Raw genomic sequence first — 24,223 nt, forward strand, 5'->3', positions numbered from 1 at the left:
CCCATACCCTGGGTGATCCAATCACCGTTTGCAAGTCAGCCCACAGAGCTGCCAGCCACAGTCGGCACTGGTGGCGCGGCCCGGATTTCGACACTGTCAGGCTCATCCATGCACCACATTAAAGTCCAATTTCACACTGAAGATGATTTCTTTACAACTAGTCCTAGAGGCTGTGTCTGAGGACTGGAGGATCCAAGCAGCCCCCCCCCCCCCACCCCCACCCCACTGCGCAGGGCTACCCTGTGATGACTTACCCCGATATCTGAGTAAAGAAGAGCTTTTCCTACAGGAAGTGTCGCCCAGGGCCTCTCTCTACAGACACAGAGACCACATACAGGTCACACCAAGCAGCTCACTCTTCACATACGCTTCCTGTAAATAAACGGAGCAGAACCAGCAGTTAGCAAACCCTACTGAGCTGGGAGACTGTTTGGAGTACTGGGGGTGGCGGGTCCAGTATATTACCAGTGTAGTTATTGGCAACAGCAGAAGATGAGGTGTGATCCTCCCAAACGTAACTCTTGAGGCATAGAGAGTGGTGGTGGTGGGGGGGGGGGGGGGGTAGAGGAGCATTCGGGCGTTGGGTCAGAAAGGTGGAGTCTCAGAGGGACCATGGAGCTTGTGCTCCTGCAGTGTCACTCCAGGTAGCGGGTGAGGGGGGGAAGCGATGCTGCACGCGAGCCACCCTGGATCAGGGGCTTCCACACATCAGATAAACGACGCAGAGGATCTTACCCGCAGACTACTGATCTGGGATCTGTGTCTAGTGTGAGAGCTCTCCCTCACACACACATGTCCACGCACATGCACGCATGCGCGCACATGCACGTGGTCACAAAGAAACACCGTGTCACACACTGAAAACCCACACGCACTTATGCATGCGCACACGCACTGTTTCACACGCTAAAAACACACATCATGCGTATCGCACTCGTGCATGCGCGCACGCACATGCTGATGCACACGCTTACACGGTAGAACCTCTGAGATTCAAACCGCAGAGTCACAGAATAAATGGTCAAACAAGGAGTCAGTATGAGCCTGGAAGTGCAATGAAAGTGGGTATTTTTCATAGTTTAAAACATTTTGCACCTGGCAATGAGGGACATGGCTGGAGCAACAGAAAAAGCACGGCAGTGAGCTTTATAATTCCACGTGAGCTTTGTCCTTTAGCAGCAAAAACATAACTAGTTGGGAGCAGATGGGCAGTAATATTTGTGAGCCGCAGCTGTTAACTAAATCTGTTGGCTTGCTACCATCAGCAATGTCCAGGGGAAGAGGGGCACTTAATGCGATAAAATGCTAATACGACAGGCTGCAGCATTCTGATTAACTTTCAGTTCGGGACATTTCATTCCACTGAATTCAGAAGAATGTTTTCCATCGAACCAAGCTGGGAAGCAGTCTGCACCGAGTAGCATTCAATTCTTTCTTACATGCAAATATTCGCACACACACACACATACGCACACACAGAAACCTAGCTCATACATAGACATCTAGCACATTCCCACACACACAAAACACATGCGTGCACGCAGGTTGTCGTTCATGCACAACACAGTCTGAAATGCATGCGCACACACACACACACACAGAGTGCTTTTCTCTCATCCATTACACTCCTGCAGCCACTGTCTGCAGGTCTCTTTCTGGTGAGCAAACACCCATATCTCTCCCTCTCCCGCTCCCGCTCCCCCTCCCCCTCCTGTGTGTTCTGCTGATGGTGTATCACGCATTTGAACAGGTGATGTAGTGGAGAGATCTCTCTGCATTATAACTGGATGCACAGTGGCCAGTCTGTTTATACAGAGGCAGGGAATTAAAGACCGGTCAGTTCATGTATTCCCCCCCCCCCCCCCATAATCTCCTCTTCTACTCTAATGCTGGGTTAAGTAATTCCTAATGTAATAATTTAATTGTGTAACTTCTGCTCGCTCAGGGTTCCCCCCCCCCCTCATTTATGTCAGAACCAATGTGCTTTTTTCAGTTGGCAGTGCGTTGGCGGTTCTCCGGATTGAATTGCCTGGCGGCGTTCGGCTTGTTTGCGAGAGCGCGGCGAATTCTCCCAGCAGCTGGAGCGAAGGGGAGCGTTTTTGTTTCTTAAATGTCAGTGGAGGGGCACGGTGAAGACCCGCAGAGCATCACTATTCACCTGTCACCGGGTCCAAAGATTTAGGACCCAAATAATGTTTGATATTCAGTTCAGTTCAAAGACAGACTTTTGCCTACCAACGTATCGTTACCAAAGCATGTATGAAGCACAACAAAAATGAAATGAAATTTTAAAAAATAATAAATTATACGTAACCTTTAAAAAAAAAAAAACGTAACCTATTAACATATGAGCATGCGTGTATATGCATGGCATTGCAATAATATATGTTTAAAAAAAGGTAAGGAAACCTAGTTGCTGACAATTACATGAACCGGTACCGTAGCAGTCACGGCGTGTTAAATTTAACATGTTAAATTTAAATGTGCTCATTGGGACACACGCCCCCTGCCTGCAAGCGCTGGCACAGCACATACCAGCTCGTGTCGTCTGTTTGTGTGCATCTTGCCTTCACCTGGCTTTTACCAGATTCTTACCGAAAAAGGAGACTGAAGTGAGGCACAGCATGTGCCAGTTCAAACCTGCAACCCTCTGGTGTCCACTCCGTGGCAATACCTTCAATCGGCTTAACGTGTGCAGTGGGTCTCGGTCAGTGCAGAGTGCTGTGTAGTGCATTCGCACCCCCCTTTCGCCCCTCCCTTACTGCGGCTTGTTTTTCGAAGGGGTGGAAGGATAAACGGCTAGGCTAGGCTTTCGGCAGAAACGGACTCCTTTCGGCTGAAGGTCCCGCCGCCCCGGCCGCCTCCTCAGGAGCCATGATTTACATGGCTGTTAGCTGGATAGATGGAGTTGGTCGCAGTCCATCTCTCCGACCGGGGGGAATAATTGAATGGAGGATCAATGTTGCCATGGCGATGGATGGAGTGTGACGAGGAGCCAATGAGGGGCGACGTGCTTGTGACACGCCCCCTGCCTCCCCTCCCCCCCCACCCCCACCCCCCATCCTCATCCCCGGCTAGAGGAAATGGTACAAGGAGATGAGTGTCAGGGAGTGTGTCAGTTTAGCAAGCACTGGGGAACAAATAATAGAGTACATGTTTGTGTTTGTCTGTGTGTGTGTCTGTGTGTGTGTGTGTGAAAGTATATGCATATAATTGCTTACTGTGTATATAATTGCGTGCCTGCCCTGTGTGTGTGTGTGTATGCATGGTGTGTTTATGCATCTGAATGCACTAATTTTGGATTTAAATGGTAAATGGTAAATGGACTGCATTTATATAGCGCTTTTATCCAAAGCGCTTTACAATTGATGCCTCTCATTCGCCAGAGCAGTAGGTTAGGTTAGTGTCTTCTCAAGGACCTTCGACACGCCAGGCGGGTTTGAACGGAACCTCCGCTGCCAGCAATTGGTCTTACCTCCTGAGCTATGTCGCCCCTGCATTTAGATTAGATGGATTAGATTTCTAGAGATTTAGTTGCGTTTAGAGCAGCTGCAGGTCTGTGCTGTTAAGGCTAGAGGGGGAGGTCTGACGCTGAGGGAGAGAGGAAGATAGGTAGGACAGAAACAGATGCAAAAGAGAGGGAGACTGACTAGAAAGAGAGGCCTGCTTCGACCCGTGTTATGTAAAGTAGCCCCATGGGCTGCTGGGAAAAGAAACAACATCGTTTTTTTTAATGTAAAAAAAAATGTTTGTATGTATGTATCATGTATTGTAAAGTGTCTTTGAGACCATGAAAAGTGCTATATAAAATAAATGTATTATTATTATTATTATTATTATTATTATTATTATTATTAATAATAATACATTTCATTATTATTATCGTCACCAGCATACCCGATGTGAAAAAAATGAGGTTTGAGCACTTGTGAAGCTGGCTTTGCGCATATGAACAATGTGCATGCAACACAGCACGCAAATTTAAATTAATTTAAATGCGTTTTTGCAAACAAAAATAAACACGCGCGTCTAAGGCCAGGCACATGGCATTTTTCGCTCTGTCGAGCTGGATTCTTCATTTGCTTGTATAATTCTTGCTTATGTTAAAGGTTTGTTCTCTTCAATATCCTCCCTCTTCACTGGTAAAATAATTATCTCTGCTTGCTCAAAACTGTCAGTGTCATATTACTGACAAAAATAATAGCCAGTAAGAAGAAGGGGGAAAAAAAAGGGGGACTGGCTCGCTTACTCGTCTCTCTCTCCTTACTCAACATCATTGGAGTCACTGACTTCCATTTAATTGGCCAGTCGAACCAGTCCCGATTTCCGATTGTTACTGATCGGATGGTGGCTGTTGTGTAGGAAGCACAGCGGCCAGCAAGCTCCTCCCCAACTCTCCTCGCTTACCAGACATACGAGGGGCATTCTGATAGTCAGAGATTTGACAAACCCGTTCCCTGTCTTTCACGTGAAAAAAAGGAAAACGAAAAGAGGAGTAGGAGGCCGTTCTTAGTAAACAAGGCGTTGGTGACAGCTGATCGATTCTCTGGCGTCCTGTTTTTGCACTCGGGATTCAGGGGAGGCGATTATTTTAGCTGCAGGTTAACGCTCGCTCTGCGACGAGGGTTTCCCTGGCAGTCATCAGGTTTCAGTCCAGGCTTCCCCGGCCCAATGCTACACAGCAAGTCATCAGCAGTTAGAAAAAAGATCCAGACTACGACTGCAGTTGAGCAAGTTGAGAAAGTGTTCATTGCAGATGAAATCTTCAAAAGGAGAATTGTCTAGCAGTCTAGCTACTGTGACAGCATATTCTCCAACTAATACAGGGTGGATATTAACCTTAAAAAGACTGAATATAGATCAGGACTGCTAAATATTTAATCACTAGCTTCCTTGATTTATATATATATATATATATATATATATATATATATATATACATAGGGTAGTTAGTTAATTAGACTGTAAATTTGAAAATGCATTTGAAGCAGCAACATGAGCTGCCAACTAAACTGTCATCCTTATTAGTCAGTCAGTGCCATAGTCTGATGGGTTTTAATAGATAAACTGATACAGAGGCTGCTCTCTATGACACCTCCCCCCGCCCCCTTGAGCATCAAAAATCACCACACCCTTCCCCCAACAGCCAACATTTATATTGCCTGCTGTCCCATTTACAGACAGCCGATTGCAGAGACATTGCACATCACCATGTACACACAGAACATAGGCATACATAGGTCTCTACGTAGGCATATAGCAGAGAAACTTTACCTGTGCACATGTGTAAAATCACAGAGAAACCATACATGCATATGCATTACAGTGAATCCAAATATATTCATTAGCAGAAAAAAACCTAAGAGGAAACATAGACGTACACATAAAACGTTCAGCGGAGAAACTATCTATCCATCCATGTACAAAATGAGTAACAGAGAAAGCTTGCATATGTGCAAGAGAAGAAACTTCACTGAGAAAACACACAGATCTACATGTGCTACGGACAAACTGTACTCCTCCTCCAGCTGTGAGCCCTCTCCAGGTAGGAGAGGCGCGTTTGTCTAAGCCTGCTGCGGTCACGGGACTACACTCGCATACGCTGTGCGCTACGCTGCGTTCCCACGGCGACCGAGCGGCCTGTGCTCGTAGGACTGTGACGGTGTGTGTGTGTGTGTGTGTGTGTGTGTGGGGGGGGGGTAGGGCCAGGTACTCGTTTATCAAAGGGAATGTGGCTTCCTGCAGTGGCTCTGATCTCCCGGAGGAGCGCGTGTGTGGCGCTGGCACGGCGCGGGCCCGACGCGGGTGCCGCCGAGCGCCGTTTCGCCGTTCCGGAATTTTCAGACGAGGGTCGGGGATCCCGGTGCTTCACAGGGCCGTGCTTTCATTTCTCTTTTCGTCACCGGGGTATTTTATGGTCTGGCGCACGCGCGCGCAACTGCCCATCCCCCCCCCCCTTTCCCTCCCCCTCCCACGCACCCGCACCCGCTTCCCGGACAGATTACCCAGCTCTCCTGCTTGATCTCAAGGTCAAATTTAATTTGTGCATTCAGGAGCCGCCGTAAATCAGACTACCTGTCAGCTCCAAGCTGGCATCAGCTCCTCTCCCTCACTCAGTGCACACACACACACACATACGCATGCACGCGCTAACACACATGCACACACACACACACACACACACACGCACGCACACACCCAGCCATCGTCAAAGCTACACATTTACTACATCGGTTTGGTCTCCGATGCTGGTTTGGTCAGTGATTCTGCATTCGGTCTTTACGCTGGGCTCCTAAATGTCGTCGGTTTTTATCACATCGTGTTCAGGTGGACGTGATGTTCGTGTGCCTTTTAGGGCACAGCCTGCCCTCCAGGAAGGGGGGCGGGGCGGAGGCGAGGTTGCGCTGCAGAAATCTGCATCCTTCCAGGGGAGGATCTCCAGTCTGAATAAGAAGAGGGGTATGCTGGGGGCTTCCCTCTCTGAACCACCCATTTCTGATCTCAGAATCACGCGGGGCTTGACCCTGCACACACGACACACTTCCCTGCGAGACCATAAAGGTTGGAACTGATTCGAGTCGAGTGGCAGATGCCCGAGCAGATTATCGCCTTATTTTCAGATTGAATTCATATGCGCCTGTTATTTTCGTCTGGTTGATTTTCTCGTTGTTCCTACCCTCAGAGGAGCTCGATAGAGCCGGGCTTCTGCACGCGGGTCAGGGCAGAACCTGTGAGGTGAGCGGTCGACTGGTTTCGGGTGCGCAGAGGGCTGCGTTGTTGGGATCTGACGGCCGTGAACGCGACTGACAGGCGAGGCCCATAAAGAGGTCCTCCTGGCGTAAGGTGGAGACGGTGCGACGCTAGCGCGCACAAGCTAGCGGACGGTCATCGCCTCTGTGTACAACAATGACGCAGGCATGAACTGAAGATATCTGAGAAGACGCGTCCAGATAATTTGGCTTGGGGTTTTGTTTTTTGTTTGTTTTGGTTTTTGAAGTCGTTTCTCGGCAGAAAGTGCACCTGCAACCTGATCTGGAGCAAGGCGCTCTTTCTGTTTGTTTTTGTAGCTTGAGTGGAAACACCATTGTGGCATCGATCCATACAGCTTGATACTGATTGTTCTGCTCGGCGAGATTCACCATCTCTGTTAGACACACCATCCCATCTACATACACACACACACACACACACACACACACATGTCCTTAAGGGCTGATCTTAAGAATCAGGTGGTGTTTCACATGATTTTCTGTGTAGAACAGGAAAGATGAGGCATTATGACATCACTGATTACTCCTAAGCAGCAGTGGTATGTGCAGGAGTGCGTGAGAGAAAAAGAGAGGGAGGGAGATGGAGAGAAGCTGTGAGCGTACATGGAGAGCTGTGAACAGAGCAGCTACAGAGAGCATGTGCCCATGACATCATGCCATTCCCTCCTTCCTCTTCTCTCCCTCAGCCTCCCAATGTCACTCGATCTCTCTGTGTTCTCTGACGCTGGGCTCCCTCCCTGTGTCTGTGCCAGTTCACTGCAGTGTGCGTCACCTGTGTTTCAGCACCACGGACAGCTCTGTCGAACTGCAGGCCCTCAGTGGCAGCACTGAGTCAGCCAGCAGAGGCAGGTCTGCCCGCTGCGACACTGCATGGGGCTGCAGTTCTGCATGGGGCTGCGCTTCTGCATGGGGCTGCAGTTCTGCATGGGGCTGCGCTTCTGCATGGGGCTGCACTTCTGCATGGGGCTGCGCTTCTGCATGGGGCTGCACTTCTGCATGGGGCTGCACTTCTGCATGGGGCTGCACTTCTGCATGGCTGCGCTTCTGCATGCAGCTGTGCTTCTGCATGCAGCTGTTCTGTATGGGGCTGCCCTTCACCACAGTCTCAACACCCACTAACAACACCCTCCCCCGTCTTCTTTTCAGTTAATCTAATTTTTATTCATATAGCACTTTATACAGATGCACAGATACAAAGCATCCTTCAAACATCATCCTTCACTGTTGTAATACGTAATTATTTTGAAAAAGACAAGAATAATATTAAAGCAAAAATAGGCTATGGGTGGTTTTCGTACTGCTGCATGACCCATTAGTATGGAGATACAGTGGCAGCAGGCTGTTTAGTGTGTGTTTTGATCTGTAATTGTGGATTTACGCCTTTCTCCCCAAGGAAAGGGCCGTGTTTATGCTCAGGGGTGTCTAAGAGACGCCTGGGGACTCAACTCAAAGAGGCAGTAAGTAGAGCTTTTAACTGCATATTGAAAAAAGGCATACTGAAGCATTTTCCTCATCAGTCGGTATATTAGGCAAGCAAGCATGGCTAGTCATTACTTTAGAGTGGTAGCAGAGATAACGTGCGTGTTTGCTTGGTCTCATTGTTTCTTTAAACATCCAGACTTGATATTTCAGATTGTTTTTCCTTCCATTTCCATGATTGTCCAAGTGTTCCTCTGGACAGATATTTTCTGGGGTCAGGGAATATGTCTCTTTTTCCTGAATTATCTGTGGGTTCTGATTTATAGGTCTTTTTGCCTCATGAAAATGCACTCTTGTCTAGGGCTTTGTGTGAAAAACCCAGACTAGCCACTTGCTCCCCCACACCCCATAAAGGCCTTTTTCATAATTTCTTTTCAGTGGATGGTGTCACGCTCACTTGAACCCAGAGAGCCATACTGGAGTTTTTCTGTCCTACATTTTGTTTTATTATCTATGCACTTTGTTTCTTGGTTAATACTTTATACTGGGTGTTTTATTGTAACATTTTGACTTAAGTATAGATTCAGCCAAAATCTCAACGCTATCCTAAAGGTAAAAATCAATTAAATTCAAACCAGAATTACAGCAAATAGTCAGCTTCAGTCAAATCAGCAATGCCCTCTGCCTTCTTTCTCATACTGGCAAGAGGTGCAGGAAACAGGAAAAGGCTGGACCTGGAACTGGCTGTGTCCAGACTGGTGTCGAGCACTTTATCAAAAAAGGAAGTCAGTTTCTCACCAAATAATCCCCACTGTTTTAAGGTAAGAAAAAATAAGAGCACAACAATGTAATTCACTATAACAGCCACACACGTGTCTATATTAATCTACATAAAGTTTAAAAAATACAGTTAATTAAAAAAAATTAAGCATTCGTAGAAATTTTATATGAAATGACAGTTTGAAGAGTTAGAAGAATTTGATATCATCCTATTGCCGCCATATAGAAATGAAACTATTAGGAATGTACTCATTATATATCAGAATATACAGCTTCACATTGCATTTGGTAAAGTCCCAAACCTACACAACTAATTTTAGTTCTCAAAGAGGCTGGTACGTTTTTTGGCGGAATGTGCAGTCTCAACCCGTGTTGCCTGGCTGTCACTCAGGGGCAAATTTCTCTCATTGGCTACAAGACCTGACCGGCCCCGCCAGAACTTACAAAGGCTAAGAAAGGTCCATTTGTTGTGATGCGGCGCTAGACAAATCTATGAACGCATTTCGTTTGAATTGCACTTTTCTCTAACATGGTTTGGTGGTTTTGATTGAATCTAGTCGACAGCACCCGTTAACACAGTTAGATTTTTAGAGAAACAGCTCAGGTTAAGCTCTGTGCTCAAAAGGCCCTGCGGCTGTACCCTGCTGAGAACTGAACCTGCATCCTCCCTGTGCTCCAGAGTTCTCTGCGCTCAGGCTGAGGCAGTGTTGTAAAGGAGAGCTGTGATTGGCTGGTGTTGCTGAACCTCACTGGGTTCCTGATTTATGGGGCTTCACAACAGCAGAGCCGGGCATATGCGGGAAGCTGGATAATGGAGCTGACGTGACTTAGTGCTGAGGAGAGAAAGAGCTTACACACCGTGTGTGTGTTTGTGTGTGCTTGTGTGTTTATGCCTCTGTGTGTGTGTGTGTGTGTGTGTGTGAGTATATAGGTGTAATGAAGCAGAGCATACTGTGAACATATCACCCTGGATCCCAGCACACTTGGCTTATATGGCTGTTGGCTTTCTGTCACAAACCATCTCATGCAATATGTAACACATTGCTTCCCTCTCCACATTCAGTTTGATTGGACCGAGGTCTGGTAATCTGCCAGCACACATCCCAGAGAGAATGAGAAACGGGGAGGAGGTGGTGGTGGGGGGGGGGGAGGGGGGTAGAGGGAGAGAGGGAGAGGGACAGAGACGGGAGAGAGAGAGAGAAGTAGAAAGAATGTTTGTTCACTAGAAAGAAAGACCTATAGAGACAGTTTGGGTGAGTGGGAGTGGAAGAGAGACAGAAAAAGCCTGTAGACAACTCTGTCTGTGTGTTTGAGTTTTTGTATGGGACAAGTGTGTTTATGCCGATGGGGGTCTGTGAGACAGAATGTCTTGGTGTGTCTGTGTATCTGTAACCGTATCTGTGTCTTTGTGACAGGGTGATCGTGTGTGTGGAAGGGACAGTGCAAATAACCAGTGAACAACAGCACATTAGCACTGAGACTAAAGTGGTGTTCCTGTGTGGGAACTGTGATGTAGTTTCCTGCAGGCTTAGTCCATGTGCACGCCTCTCATCTGCCACACACACGTGGCTCACGGCAACGGCCATGGGAAGAGAGCGGTTATGTAAACAAACCTGCTGCGCTCTCTCTCTCTCTCTCTTGCTCGCTCTCTCTCTCTCTCTCTCTCTCTCTCTCTGAGAGCTGAAGAATCGACAGCTGTCGAGGCAGTCAGGGAAAAAGTCGGGGAAGTGAAGGGTGATCCTCACGCTGTCTGACTGAGGAGGCTGCACATGTGCACAGCTGCCCCCCCCAACCGGGAGGATCATGGGTTCAGCCTTCACACTTCAGAGAAATGAAAAGGGCTTAGAACCCGACTCTCTCTGGTGTGGACTAAAGACCGCTAGCCATGGGTTTGGAGCCTGCACAGCACAGCGATGAGGGAGGAAGTGACTGTTCAGTGATGAGAGAATAACTGTGACTGCACAGTAGGGAGCACTGCGCAGTGATGACACAGTGTTCGACTGCGCAGCGCCTGGCGAAGACCCCGTGAGATGGAGGGAGGGTAGAGGAGAGCAGGATGCACAGAAGCTGGCCAGACCAAAACGGGGAAGGAGGGAGGGCGCCTGTACCGACGGTAATTCTCTCACTCCACACCGTGCCTGTCTGTGTGCTTTCTGCCCCCTTGTTTTATTTTTAGTGGAATCTCCCACAGGAAGGACAGAGTGATACTGCAGTTCAGGCTTTGGCTGTGTACTTCCTCTCTAACCAGACCAGATGCTCTTATACTCTACAGGGAAGAGACCTTTACACCAGCCTGACAAGGGAGTACTGATGCACAGAAAGAGCAGTCATCGCTGCAGCTAATAATAATAATAATAATAATAATAATAATAATAATGATAATAATAATAATAATAAAGTAACACCAACACTGTGGAATACAAGCAGCCAAGCAGCACACACATAGACATTCATACAGACATTCACAGACAAACATACCCACACATACATTCAAACAAACACACACACACGGATGAATGCACACAAACATACCCACATATACACACTTTTACAAAAATACACTCGCATGGATGCACATGCACATGTGCACACGCAGAGAGAGAGAGAGAGAGAGAGAGAGAGAGAGAGAGAGAGAGCGAATACATAGTAGTGCATGCATGCATGCGTGAGCCTGTACAACGTCTGCATGTGTAGGTGTGTTTAATCTATAAATATCTGTGACTGAAGATGTATGATCACGGAGGCAGAATTAAAGAGCTGGAGTGATGTAATGCCATTACAGAGATGGATGAGTCACAGTGTCTGTGCGCTGTGGTGAAATGGCACAGAGACAGTAGCTTTATATTACAGCCTTCTGACAGCCTGCTCAACCCTGTACACTCACTCACTCACATACACACACACACACACACACACATCTGTTTCACTCTCTCACACACAGACACACACACACACGTCTGTTTCACTCTCACACACACATACATACACACATCTGTTTCAGTTTCACTCACACACACACGCATACCTGTATCAGTTTCATTCTCTCACACAGACACACACCCATCTGTTTCAGTTTCATAACTTTCTCTCATCCTTTTCCTTGTCTTTTTTGGCTCCCTCCCTCCCTTTGACTGTCTTTGTCTCTTCCTTCTTTCTCTCCTCTCCCTCTCTGCTCTCTTCTCTTCCATCTTTCCCTCTCTTTCAGAGGGAACGGTGCTGTCAGCATCATCTCCTTTTGCAGGGCAATGGGGTTTTTTTCAGGCTCTGAGTCAGCATTTCTGGGGAATGTCAATTTAATGTAGGAAAGAGGATTTCTGCATCAGTCATTGTCCTGCTGTCCCATGAAGCAAACACACACATAAAACCGCACGCACACATAACACACACACGCACGCAAACACACACACACGCACGTACGCATGCACACATAACACACACACGCACACACACAAACGCACACGCACACACACGCAAACATAACACACATACATACACGCAACACACACATCAACGCACACACCACACACAATGCAAAGCAACACAAACACACTGCAGTACACAACACGCACACACATACACACCTCAGACTTTTATGTCCTCTATCTCAGTGTTTGCAGGTCAAACACAGGCCCTGTCAGCATTGGTCTGCCCCATGACAGAGATGGGCTGGGAGGTGGGCGTGTGCCCAATCGCTCCTGTTCATTGGCTCCAGGCAGGAGGCCAGACCAATCCAATTGAATGTTTAGAGCTTGATGCCCCATTGAGACCACACCCCTCACCCCCCTGTCAAACCCATCTATAAAATGTCAGAGCAGTCCACCACACCCCTGCCTGGGAGGGGAGGGGAGGGGAGAGGAGAGACCTTTACCAGGCTGGAAAGGTCAGGGTCTGCAAGTGTAGCATAGTGTAGCATAGTGGAGCACAGTGTAGCATAGCGTAGCATAATGTAGCATAGTGTAGCATAGTATAGCATAGTGTAGCATAGCGTAGCACGATGATGCCCTGCACTGTCCTGCACTCCTTTCACACCAGATTAAGACCATAGCAACAGTTCTGTATTAGGAGCAAACACTATCCCAGTGTATCACACTGTCTCTGCTCACAGTATCTCACTCTGTTCACTGTATCACACTGTCCCTGCACACTGTATCTCACTCTATACACTGTATCACACTGTCTCTGCTCACAGTATATCACTCTGCTCACTGTATCACACTGTCCCTACACACTGTATCTCACTCTATACACTGTATCACACTGTCTGCTCTGTAATTGTGCCTGTGTGATACATTGTTCTTTATTGTGTTTGTGTGTATGTGTCTATGGGTGTCTTTGTTTTTGTGCTGTCAGTAGGCGGCTATGTGTTGCTGTGAATGTAAACCTTTGTTCTCCTGTGTGTGTACGGATGTTACGGCATCTTTGTGTGTTAGTGCCTGAGCAGCCATGCGTGTTTTGAGTGTGTTTGAGTGCACATTTTGTGTTTAATGTAGGTGTTTTTTGCATGTGTATGCTTAGCGTGTGCATGAGAATATGTGTTTGTGCTTTGAGTGTGTGTGTGTGTGTGTATGTGTGTGTGTGTGTGTGTATGTGTGTGTGTATGTGTGTGTGTGTGTGTGTGTGTGTATGTGTGTTGTGTGTGTGTGTGTGTGTATGGGGAGCCACACTGCGGGACTGTTGTTGGCAGACAGACCGTCATTCTCCAGAGAGATAAGGGGCTGAACTCAACTGCCCCACCCTCTCTACACACACACACACACACACACACACACACACACACACACACGCACACGCACGTGCGCAAGCACACACACACACACACACACACACACACTGTGCACACACACACACACACACACACACACACACACACGCACTGCACTGCTGCCAAGATCACATCCCGAGCGCTGGTTTTAATACCCACTTGTAAAACCCATAGCTTTTCCTGTCAGGTGAAACCAGATACAGTCTCACAGAACAAATGAGGAATTCCAGTTTGTGCTGAGATGTAACTATCGATCCAGGGATCCAGTGCCTTGATGGATAAGGGGCTGGCCTTGCAGGAGGTTGTGGGGTTGATTCCCATGCGTGCTTTTGCCAAAGAACCCTGCATTGCGTACACTGTGTTTGTGTTCGAGCGGCTTGGTACCAATGCGGCACGTCCAGGGATTTCTTACGCGTGCGACTTTCTGTACGTGTGCGCGTACACATGCAAAAACCGGTCATTTCCAGTTCTGTAAACGCAGCTGGCGAGTCCAGCTGAAAGAGGAGCGCTTGACTGGCCGTGGGGGGTGGGGGGGGGGGGGGGGGTGGGGGGTGAGCGCGTCACACAGGACTTCCCGCTCCTCGTTTCCCCGCTGCCCCGCGTTCCGTTCGGGCAGGAAGCGCTTGAAAGCGGGGAAGCGGAAGGGACGATTCAGGCTCAGGTTTTAAACAGCAGACACCGCGTGAGAGGCGGTTCGGGGGGGAAGTCTCACAAGCACGAAAGGAGCGAGCGAGAGAGAGAGAGAGAGAGAGAGAGAGAGAGAGAGAGGGAGGGAGGGAGAGAGAGAGAGAGAGAGAGAGAGAGAGAGAGAGAGAGAGAGAGAGAGAGAGAGAGAGAGAGGCGAAGACGGGCGCTTAGAGGCTCCTCTCCCGCCCCATGCGTCCACGCCCACGTTACAATGACGCGTTTCCTTGGATACCCGTGTGTCAGCGTCCTTCATTATTAACATATTAACATAATCTCGGCGGAACAAATTAACATCGTCCCGGCTGGATGTATGTGCGTTTACCTGCATATTGGGCGTTAGTTAATTTGTTTAACAAAGACAATTGGCACAGGGCTCGGGAGAACAGAATGATTGTATCAACCCACCCCATGTCTCTCTCTCTCTCTCTGTTTACATGGGATCTTAATAAGAGGGACGGGAGCTTAGCTTAAGTGTTTTTTTTTTTTTTCCTCATTTTGCTGGCGCAGAAATGTGTGCTCTTCAAATATTCATGCTGGGCCTCTTTCCCACAGCGGGGAGGTTCATAATCATTTTAGAGAAGGTGGAGGGGATGGGAGGGGTGGGCTGGGGGAGAGGCAGGGGGTTTGTCCAGAGAATCTGACACTGCTCCAGCCTGTTTCTGGGTTTCATAGTTGCCCCCTGTTGTTTTGGCTGCCCCAGGGCGCATTGCGTTTTGAGGAATTTCAGGTCACGGCACCCCAGCAAGCCTGTGAGAGGGTGCTCCGGGGTAACCCCGCCCCCATTCTGCCTGTCTAATCACCTTCTGAGGCGCAGCTCACCCGCAATCTGATTGGCTGATTCCATGTGTGGCCGTGTCGTTTTTTTTTTTCTTCCCCCCTCTACCTATTTGGACGCTTCGTATGGCAACAGCAGGGACGCGGCAGAAGGGCACTGTGACACAGCTCGAAGCAGCCCAATTCCATGTGATCCAGAGACGCCATGTCGGGGCGATTTCCCATCTGCCACGCTTCCTGTTGCTCTTTCGCCGTCTTCCTGTGGGCCAGCAGAGCCTGGCAGCGGGGCGTTGTGGGAAAAGGCAAATACGAGAAAACGAAAAAAAAAACGAAAAAAAAAAGGACGGACTTACTGCTGGAGGCAATCCGACAGGATGGGCCGCCCATACATTCCGTCTGTTTCCACGGCAGCGCCGCCAAGGTTGCCCCGGCAGCAGTGGCCGAGAGAAATTATTCTACGAGAGGCGGCTAGAAGGCCAGCACAAAATTTATGTGCCTCTTCCCAGTTTAAAGGCTGTTCTTTTTATTTATCAGTGCAATGCAGGACCAAGTCCAGAAGGGTTCATGCATTCCCAGTGGTACCCCCTAGGGACGGGGTACAGTACTACACATTAATTGTTTTACAGATGAAAACTCTTCACTATACACCATCACGCCCAAATTTGAAGCACATATTGTCTTTCAGTTTAGGAGCTGTCAGTGAAAATGAGCCATTGGGGTGCTAAGTATTATCTGCAATTGCTCTTATAATAATATAATAATGTTAAATTAATGTTATAGTAATGTAAGTAATGTAAAATAATATTAAAAACACCAGGAAATTGTACGTATAATGCCGTTTTGAATAACCATATCAAGATAAATTACATTGGGATTGTGCAAAAGTGCAGTGGTAGAGATGAGATTTAAAGACAAATTTAAATATTTATATTATAGTGAGAACACACTCCAATGGCTGAGTTCTAAATTAAACAGGAGCAAACATTTCAGCTTCTTCTTGTAAGGTTCCTTGGTAAGGGCCTCTAAGTGTCAAAATGGCACTGAAATGTAGTTTTATATTCAAAAACTGCTATGCCATCACAAATATATTTTTGACGTATGGGAAGCCTGCAAGCAATAACTGCATGTCATGTGATGTGGGGTCCTACCTTCATAACTTAGCTGTGTGGTGTTGCTAGGAGACGTAATGCTAGGCAGTTTCCCAAGCTGATTGTCTACCACCATATAAATCCCCCCAAATGCAAGTTAGCACTTGAGCTGCCTGTAGCCTCACCGGCCTTTGTTAGGAGAGGACAAATACAGCACAGCAACTATAAAATAAACAACTCCATGATAAAATTAAATGACGCGATCTGCCGTCGAAGCCGTTTGATCACGGCCATTTCTGAGAAGCAGTGAATTTATTTAATGTATACGTTCAGGACAGGCAAGGCTTCGTGGCTGTATGTAGCTTAGAAACAGTGGGCGGAGTTACGTGTTTCCATAGGCCACCCTGAATGGGAGCCAGTAAGGAAAGAATGGGTTTGCACAGGGTCCCAGTGGCTCTGGAGAGCCCATTGTCTCAGTATTTGGCTGCGCTTGACTCTTGCCATACTTGGCGCTGTGGTCCCGTCTGAGCGGGTGAGGGATGGGGGCAGGGATTAAACCCCTGTGTGAGAGGATGGGGACAAGGTGTCCTGTACAAACTGCATCAGGACTGCTAAGATGGGGTTCCTCAGGGAGACAGCAGCCCCTCCCCCTTGCTCCCCACCATCTGACACCCCCACCCTGAATTCAATTTTCAATTTCTCTCTCTCTCTCTCTGCTCATGACATCATATTCTCTCTCTCTCTCTCTCGCCATCTGTGCGTTTATTTCTATGCATCTCTCAGCTCAGTTCAAGTCAGTATGCTTTACTGGTGTGAATGACAGAAAGTAAATATTGCCAAAGTGTACCGTACATGCCATACACTGTGTACACATCAGTGTAAACCATGTTTCTCTCCGTCCCTCTCTCTGAGAGCAGCAGCTTATGAGGATGGAGAAGCTATAAAGCAGGCTGTTGGATTTATGATGTCATGCCCGAGTCTCAGGAGAACAGTATCACAGTATGTGGTCATCACTGCAGGGACTGTTGCAGGGGCAGGTGCATTCCTCCTCTGCGATGTCACGATCGTTCAGACAACGGGAATTACAAATCCGTTCTTTGGGATAGTGTTTCTAAAACAACCGAGCTTTGAATCTCTGCCCACCAAAGGAATGTGACCGCGCTCTCGCGCAGCTGATGAAATTCAGCAAGGAACGAAATAATCATATTCTCTTCTCCCGTGTAATGCAGAATTCGAAGGAAGAAGAAAAGCCACATTGTTATGGCGCGGTTATTATGCAAACCCAATTCACGGAGCACATTACATTTCGGTCGCAAACCGCAATGAAAAGCTGATTTAAATTCCACTCGTAACAGTTTTTCAACGTGTTATTTCCCGGGACGTTGCGCGGATACGTCTGATTGCAGCCTCCGCGGCCCTCGCTTAACAGCAGAGCCGATTATGCAGGGTATCATTACTCGCGGAGATGCCTGCGCATGCCAGCAATTTTTACAAAACGACTGACGCAAAAATCCAATTTCCCGGCGTTTGGAACGCGTCTACGTGCACACCACACGAGGCTGCATCTGTAATCTTGGTTTCATTTTGTCACAAGGGCTGTGCTATTCGCGCTGCACAATAGGAAACGCATCTGGCCAATCAAGTCATCAGCGTCCATGCAGTGCGTCACCATTCTGACCCAGTTTCCATTAAACGAGGAATATATTGCGAGGCACAAGGTGAATCTTTTTTTTTTTTTTTGTCCAAAATAAAGATGTAAAGTTATACCTCCTCTGTCCTGCAGACGGCGCCCCGCTAAGCGAGCTTTCCTGGTCGTCCTCTCTGGCCGTGGTCGCAGTTTCCTTCTCTGGCCTCTTCACCTTCATCTTCCTCATGTTGGCCTGCCTGTGCTGCAAGAAGGGGGACATCGGCTTCAAGGTGAGCTCACTCTGTCAATCTCCTCCCCCTGCTGGCAGACCAGGAAACTACACAAGTCACATTTTAAACTAAAAGCATGTAATCCGCAAACATGTATAGTATGATGTTGAATCCCTTTTTTGGAAAAGAGGGCTTTGGGTTCACTCTGGAGTGCAGACAGAAAAGGGTTATCTGTGTTTTCATTGTTAGTCTAAGCCCCTGGAGAGGAGAAAGAGAGTACACACCCCATAACTACTGCACCCCAAATGAAATATTTCGTACCCCAACAACCCAATTAACATTTCAGCTCGTGCTGGGCGTCTGTGTGCCTTGACATTACTGGGGTTTAGCAGATGCTCATAATATAGCGATTTACAATGCGAACACAAGGAGAAAGAGTGGGGGTCAAAGTGCAGTAATTCCTTAAAGGGGAAAGTATAGGCAAGTACGGCAAGTACAAAACTTTTTTTTTTTTTTTTAATGAGCGCTCAGCTATGTCATATAAACAAGAGCAAAGAAGCAGACTCAGAAAAGAAACAGAGAACAGAAGATTTTTTTATTCATCGTCTTTTGTTAATCTGAAGGCGGTACTCACAACACGGCACAAGCAGGAATCGTGTTGTGGCTTCTGTTTACCACAAGTCGTGAGTGAAAAGGGCTTGCGGTCAGACTGTGTGACCGTTCTGAGACTCTGATGCTCCCCCTGATGCTGGGGGAGGCTGAGGTGCAGAGGAGGGGGGGGCAGGTGACTGCTCTGAAGGTTGGCTCGCTGCTGATCCGTAAGATGGGTGAAAGGCCGCTGAGTGATGTTCAGGGAAAAGTGAAAAGGTTGTTGCTAAGAATAGCAGAAGGATGGAGTCCTGGGGAGAGGGAGGAGAGACCTTGCCTTGGAGAACAGAGTAACTCACTGAGACCTGATGTTCTCACCTGAATGTGTGTGTGAGGGTGCACAGGGCTGGCTCTAGCTATTGTGCGACCCTAGGAAAGTTTTTTTTTTTTGGGGGGGGGGGGGGGGTTCGGTATTTAGTGATTGCGGAGTAAGGGGTGGTTAGTGATCGATTTAACACAATACTTCAATTTTCACGTTTTTTCCTTTCGTTTGCTGACTCCCCCCCCCCCCCCCCCCCCAAAACCATGGCGCCCTAGGCAACCACCTATATTACCTTCTCCTATAACCGACCCCAAGTGCGTGCTTGCAGCGGGCTTATATGTTTGCGTGTGCACAGTGTGTGTGCGCATGTGAGCTCACTCTGCCTCTTTCACACAGTATTAGCAAGTTCAAATTCAAATTCTTTCTTGTAATAACAAATGAAAGGATTATTCCAAATATCACACCTCAGGATAATGGCCTGTGGGGTTTTACTGCCAGGCTTCCTGCCCTCCATGTGTCAAATCAAGAGACACTGTACACTTGCTGAGCTAAAGAGAAAAGCCTGCCCATCGATCACCTTCTTCTGCAGACAGTCAGTGGACTCCGAACAGCCACCAAAAAACACACCCCCACCCCTCTGCGACACATTACAAACACAATTCTCTTAACGGGGTACAGAAAACATGGCCTTAACGCACCTCAAATGACACCCCAAAACTTTTTCTGACCACTCCACAGAAAACGGACTGTACTACTGCCGTAGTGTTGGAGAGCTGGTGCTGTTGAAAAAGCTCTTCTTGTGTGAAAAGTCCTTAAACTGCAGCGTGTGCTTTTTGAAGGTTTGGGGAGGTTGTGGGGGGGGGGGGGGGTTGCACGTGCTCTGAATGAAAAATCCTCGTAGTGCGTTTCGCTGAGCACAGCCCAGAGTCCTGGCTGCTGCCTGGGCTTCTGTCATTTCACAGCACAGCCCTTCAAAGTGGGTCAAGACAAAGAGAATGCAGAACAGCATGCCCACAGAGTTTAAAACAACAGGCTGGCACTTCCCAAAACACACACAGCCACGGAGGCTGTCAAGAAGGGGTCAAGAGTCAAACACGCAACGGCCACAGTTTCAATTAGAAATACAGGGCAGATTTACAACTATGCTTGTACTCAGTTTGGCAAAAACAAGTTTTTAAATTTCCCAAACACATGACCATAGAGCTCACCAAAATAGAATATATTTCCCATGGAGCCAAAGATTTAGTGTTTATAGTCATGTCCTATCTGACATGCTGTTGTTACATCATACTTAAATTGAATTACTTCACAGCGAGAAAAATCCAAAAAAATCAAAGCTGCATTGGTCAGTTTCAACTAGGGAATAAGCAAATAAACAAGCTGATACTGTTGCAAGCTTGCTAAAACAATGTCGCCCCCTAGAGGAACACAAAGTAGTATTGCAGGCATTGGTCTTGCTGGAAAATGAGATCTCACTGGAGAGGGAGAGGGAGAGAGAGAGAGAGAGAGAGTGTGTGTGTGTGTGTGTGTGTGTGCGTACGTGCGCATGTGTGTGTGTCTGTCTGTCTGTCTGAGGTCAGGGGTCAGAGATTAAGGATAATCACGCTAGACCAACACCCGTCTCTGAGGGGGAGGGGTAGAGGATGTGGAGGGAGAAATTCTATAATCCCAAAATGTAGTTGGAATGGAGTCATTCTGGAGAGAGAGAGAGAGAGAGAGAATGCTGTGATGTCACAAGCAGAGAATGCAGCAATCTTAAACTCTCCCTCTGCTGCTGTACTTCACAACCCTCCAAAAACACTCACCCCTCTCTCCATCTCCTTCCCTCTTTCTCTCCGTCTCACACTCTGCGCACACGCACCCCTCTCTCACACATGCATGCACGCTCTTGCTCACGCTTGCACTCACACATGCATGCATGCACACATACTTACTCTCTCTCTCTCTCTCACACACACTTTCTCTTTCTCTCATACACACACACGCGCACAAACAGCTGTGTCCTCACCATGCCTGTTCAGCACTGCGCTCTCCTGTACTGCCCTACCACTCTGCCCCCCAGCAGACTCTGTGGGGCATTACCTCGGGGGTGGGGGCCGGGGGGGGGGGGGGGGGCTCAGGTAAAATCTCACTGTGGGCATCGCCGAACGGGACAGACACCGGACACCGGACCGCTCCAAAACATACCGTACCCCGTGGCTCTGCCTGCCGTACCGGCCAGCGCTGCTCACCGTTGCCGTGGCAGAGAAAGGGAGGCTTGTGGGAATGACTGGGAGGACCGGAGGAGCGGAAGAGAGGAGGCTAACTGCAGCTGCACTGCAGCACACTAGACCCACCGCCTGATTCACGGACGTGCTTCTGTGAGTGGTGTGTGTGTGGGGGGGGGGGGTGCGTATTTAAAGCTTACACTCTGAGCGTCTCCTCTGGGCTTACGCTGGTGAAGAGCAGGCTCGGAGGCTTCTGCGTGTGGCCGGCGCTGGGGCCTAGACCCGTAAACCAGCTGGCTGCATGTTCAGATCCGCGGTGACACTGCAGCAGTGCCCAGCCTGAAGCCCTCCAGCCGTGTGGACCGACCGGTAAGTGGAACGCGGGTGGCTCTGGATGAAGGCGTGCGCTTTCCGACGAGCGTGCTGCATGCCTCGACGGGTCTGTTTCCGAGGCTCCTGCGGTAATTGGCTGCATTTGGCAGGGTACTCCAGCATTACGCAGTTTAGAAAAGTGGAAATCTCGGTCTTGAATAAATGAAGGTTTCAAAGTAAAATGAACTATTTGCACTTTGTGTAATCCCTAAACAGATCCAAATGCTGTTTTGTCAGCTGTACATCTGGTGGCTATGATAAACTCTGTGGTAGTATGTCATTTGCAAGCCCCTGAGTGTTATTATGAACTCCGTGGTTATACATGTAGTTGTTAGTTTTTGCTCTGTTAAAAGGAATTATATGGCTTTGTGCATAATTGGTAACGCCTGCTCTGAGCATGAGCTCAAACTCTGTAGTTGGTAAACAGTTGAATGCTGAACGAACATTTAGAATTTTTGTGCGGTTGATGGTATGCTGCTCCATTCTGATTGCGAACGTGAATTCTGTGGTTGTGCGTGTGACCGGTAAGCTCTGCTCTGGCTGCGAATGTGAACTCTGTGGTGTGCTGTACGTGTGGCGGGGAGGTGGCCCAGCAGCTGTCTCCAGATGTACGGCAGAGTGAAAACATATGTGGCCCAGAGGGCAGGCCAGGCCGTGTGAAGCTCGGGTTCCGGAATGGAGGCACTGACCTCCAGACAGGATGGAGGGGAGCGGAGGTGGGGGGGCGGTGGGGGTGAGCGGGCGGGTCGCAGATTTCCATTCGAGGCTCACTGCTCAGCACCCGGGCTGGGGAGGGACGCTGCCAGCTGGAATTGGAGGAAAACTCTCTCCCCCTGGACCACCCTCCTTTCACACTGCTCTCGTTCTTTACAGCACTGTTCCTTCACAGTGTCACTCTGTCAGGGCCCTGCATGCTGAGGACGGGGGCAGAGGGACATTTTTGGGGGTTCAGTCAGGACTATCGCTAGAGATGGAGAAGGAGCAGGAGCAGGAGTTGGAGTTAAAGTAGGAGTAGGAGTTGGAGTTGGAGTAGGAGTTGAGGTTGAAGTAGGAGATGGAATAGGAGCTGGAGATGGAGTTGCAGTTGGAGCTGGAGCTGGGCTGCCGCTGGGGCTGGAGTTAGGGGTGGAGTCTGCGTGGGGGGTCGGGGCAGTGTCTAGAGAGGGACAAACTGACCATCTGAATGATCATCTGCTTTGTTCCCTCCCAGGAGTTTGAGAACACGGAGGGAGAGGAGTACCAGGCAGACCCGTCCGCCCTCGCCTCCCCCGCCTCGCAGAACGGGCCCGAGGTCTACGTCCTGCCGCTCACACAAGTCTCACTTCCTGTGTCCAAACAGCCTGGCCGATCAGGTGAGGGGTGGGGGTATGAGGATCAGCTCTACTAATGCTAATGCCTGGCTGTGACCACTGCAGACACCGCAGTCCTCCAGGACAGGGAAGGAGTATCCCAGCAGACTCTACAGGTCTCCTGGGTCTGCGTTGAGTCTCCCTGCAAGTGTTCCACCACGCCAGGCTCTAGGTTGAGTAGCCCTTGCAGTTTAGTATGCGAGTCAAGTTCGCTGAGAAAAGGAGCTGCTGTTTTCACAGTATCGCCGCGGTGATGACTCACTCGATTCAGAAGGGTGGGGGGTGGGGGACCGCTGTGGAAGAGCAAGTGTAAGGCTGCCAGCGAATCAGCCGATTCCCCTGTGCAGGTGAACATGGTGTGAGGGGGATGGAGGTGGGACTGCATTCCCTGTACGTTTCAGCAGGCACTCCCAGCCACCTACGCAGGGCTAGGTCATCACTGCGCACCCCAAAACAGCTGCCACATCTGGACACTCTCACAGATACGCACACACATACGCGCATTGACACACACACGCACACATATAATCACACACAGACATAGAAAAACAACATTACACAATCCACATGCTCACAACCCCTGAAACACACAAATGCACCACAGAGCCACACACACACATACATTCATACTCCCAAACACGGGCATACACTCCTCTGACCTCACACTCTTTCACACACACGCGCACACACACACACACACACACACTGAACTTAAGGAATGCCTTGAGTGGGATGGGAATGGCGTGTCTCAGATTCCAGAAGTGAAGAAATGAAGAGAGCAGTTGAGTTCTCGGAGAGGAGAGAAACGTCGCCTGTGTTTCTCCGCCGTGATGGATGTGGTAGGGGGCGGAGAGCCGTCGCCATGGCAACCTCGCCGGGGGGCCCCAGAGAATGGGCCCTGTGTCCGAGCCGGTACCCCCGGTACCAGGAGTCACTCGCCCGGCGGACAAAGGGCTGGATTCTCTGCGCGGCCCGTCTGCGTGAGCGTGCGTAAGGAATGACAGGCCTCTGGAACATTGCGGAGGGGGGCGGGGGGGCAGGGGGGGGCTCTGTGGGCTCATAAGCGCTCACACAGCTCTGTGTGTTTGTCTTTGTCCGCTACCCGCTAACCAAGAGAGGTTCCTCTGACCGGTTTTCTCGCTGTCCCCGAACGCGCGGGAGCTGAGGAGCGTCGGGCGGAGTGCGTGTGCGGTCTGAACCCGCAGAACCGCGGAGACTCCAGCACGGACTGCTCGCGCCGACCAACGG

The 24,223-nt window shown here is 49.0% G+C and overlaps 1 protein-coding gene and 1 long non-coding RNA gene across 4 annotated transcripts in view; one reads left to right on the plus strand and one right to left on the minus strand.

The window, feature by feature from the left end:
* The window catches only part of LOC135243666 (serine/threonine-protein kinase LMTK1-like), a 40,863-nt gene that overhangs the window by 2,668 nt on the left and 13,972 nt on the right, over positions 1-24,223 (plus strand). Inside the window, exons 2-3 of the mRNA XM_064315643.1 lie at positions 18,064-18,197; positions 22,837-22,978. Coding sequence (XP_064171713.1) covers positions 18,064-18,197; positions 22,837-22,978 — 276 coding nt within the window. The remainder of the gene's footprint in view (positions 1-18,063; positions 18,198-22,836; positions 22,979-24,223) is intronic.
* Positions 7-24,223, minus strand: part of LOC135243668 (uncharacterized) — a 28,791-nt gene continuing 4,574 nt past the window's right edge. The window contains exons 2-3 of one of the 3 annotated variants that reach the window (XR_010326737.1): positions 18,048-18,169; positions 7-372 (exon numbers count right to left, since the gene is read on the minus strand). This is a non-coding gene — a long non-coding RNA (uncharacterized LOC135243668). Of the gene's footprint in view, positions 373-12,051; positions 12,248-14,304; positions 15,469-18,047; positions 18,170-24,223 lie in introns of those variants that run through there. The other 2 variants (XR_010326738.1, XR_010326739.1) reach the window with 2 other exon arrangements.

Source organism: Anguilla rostrata, chromosome 17 (assembly GCF_018555375.3).
Source record: "Anguilla rostrata isolate EN2019 chromosome 17, ASM1855537v3, whole genome shotgun sequence".
NCBI lineage: Eukaryota > Metazoa > Chordata > Actinopteri > Anguilliformes > Anguillidae > Anguilla > Anguilla rostrata.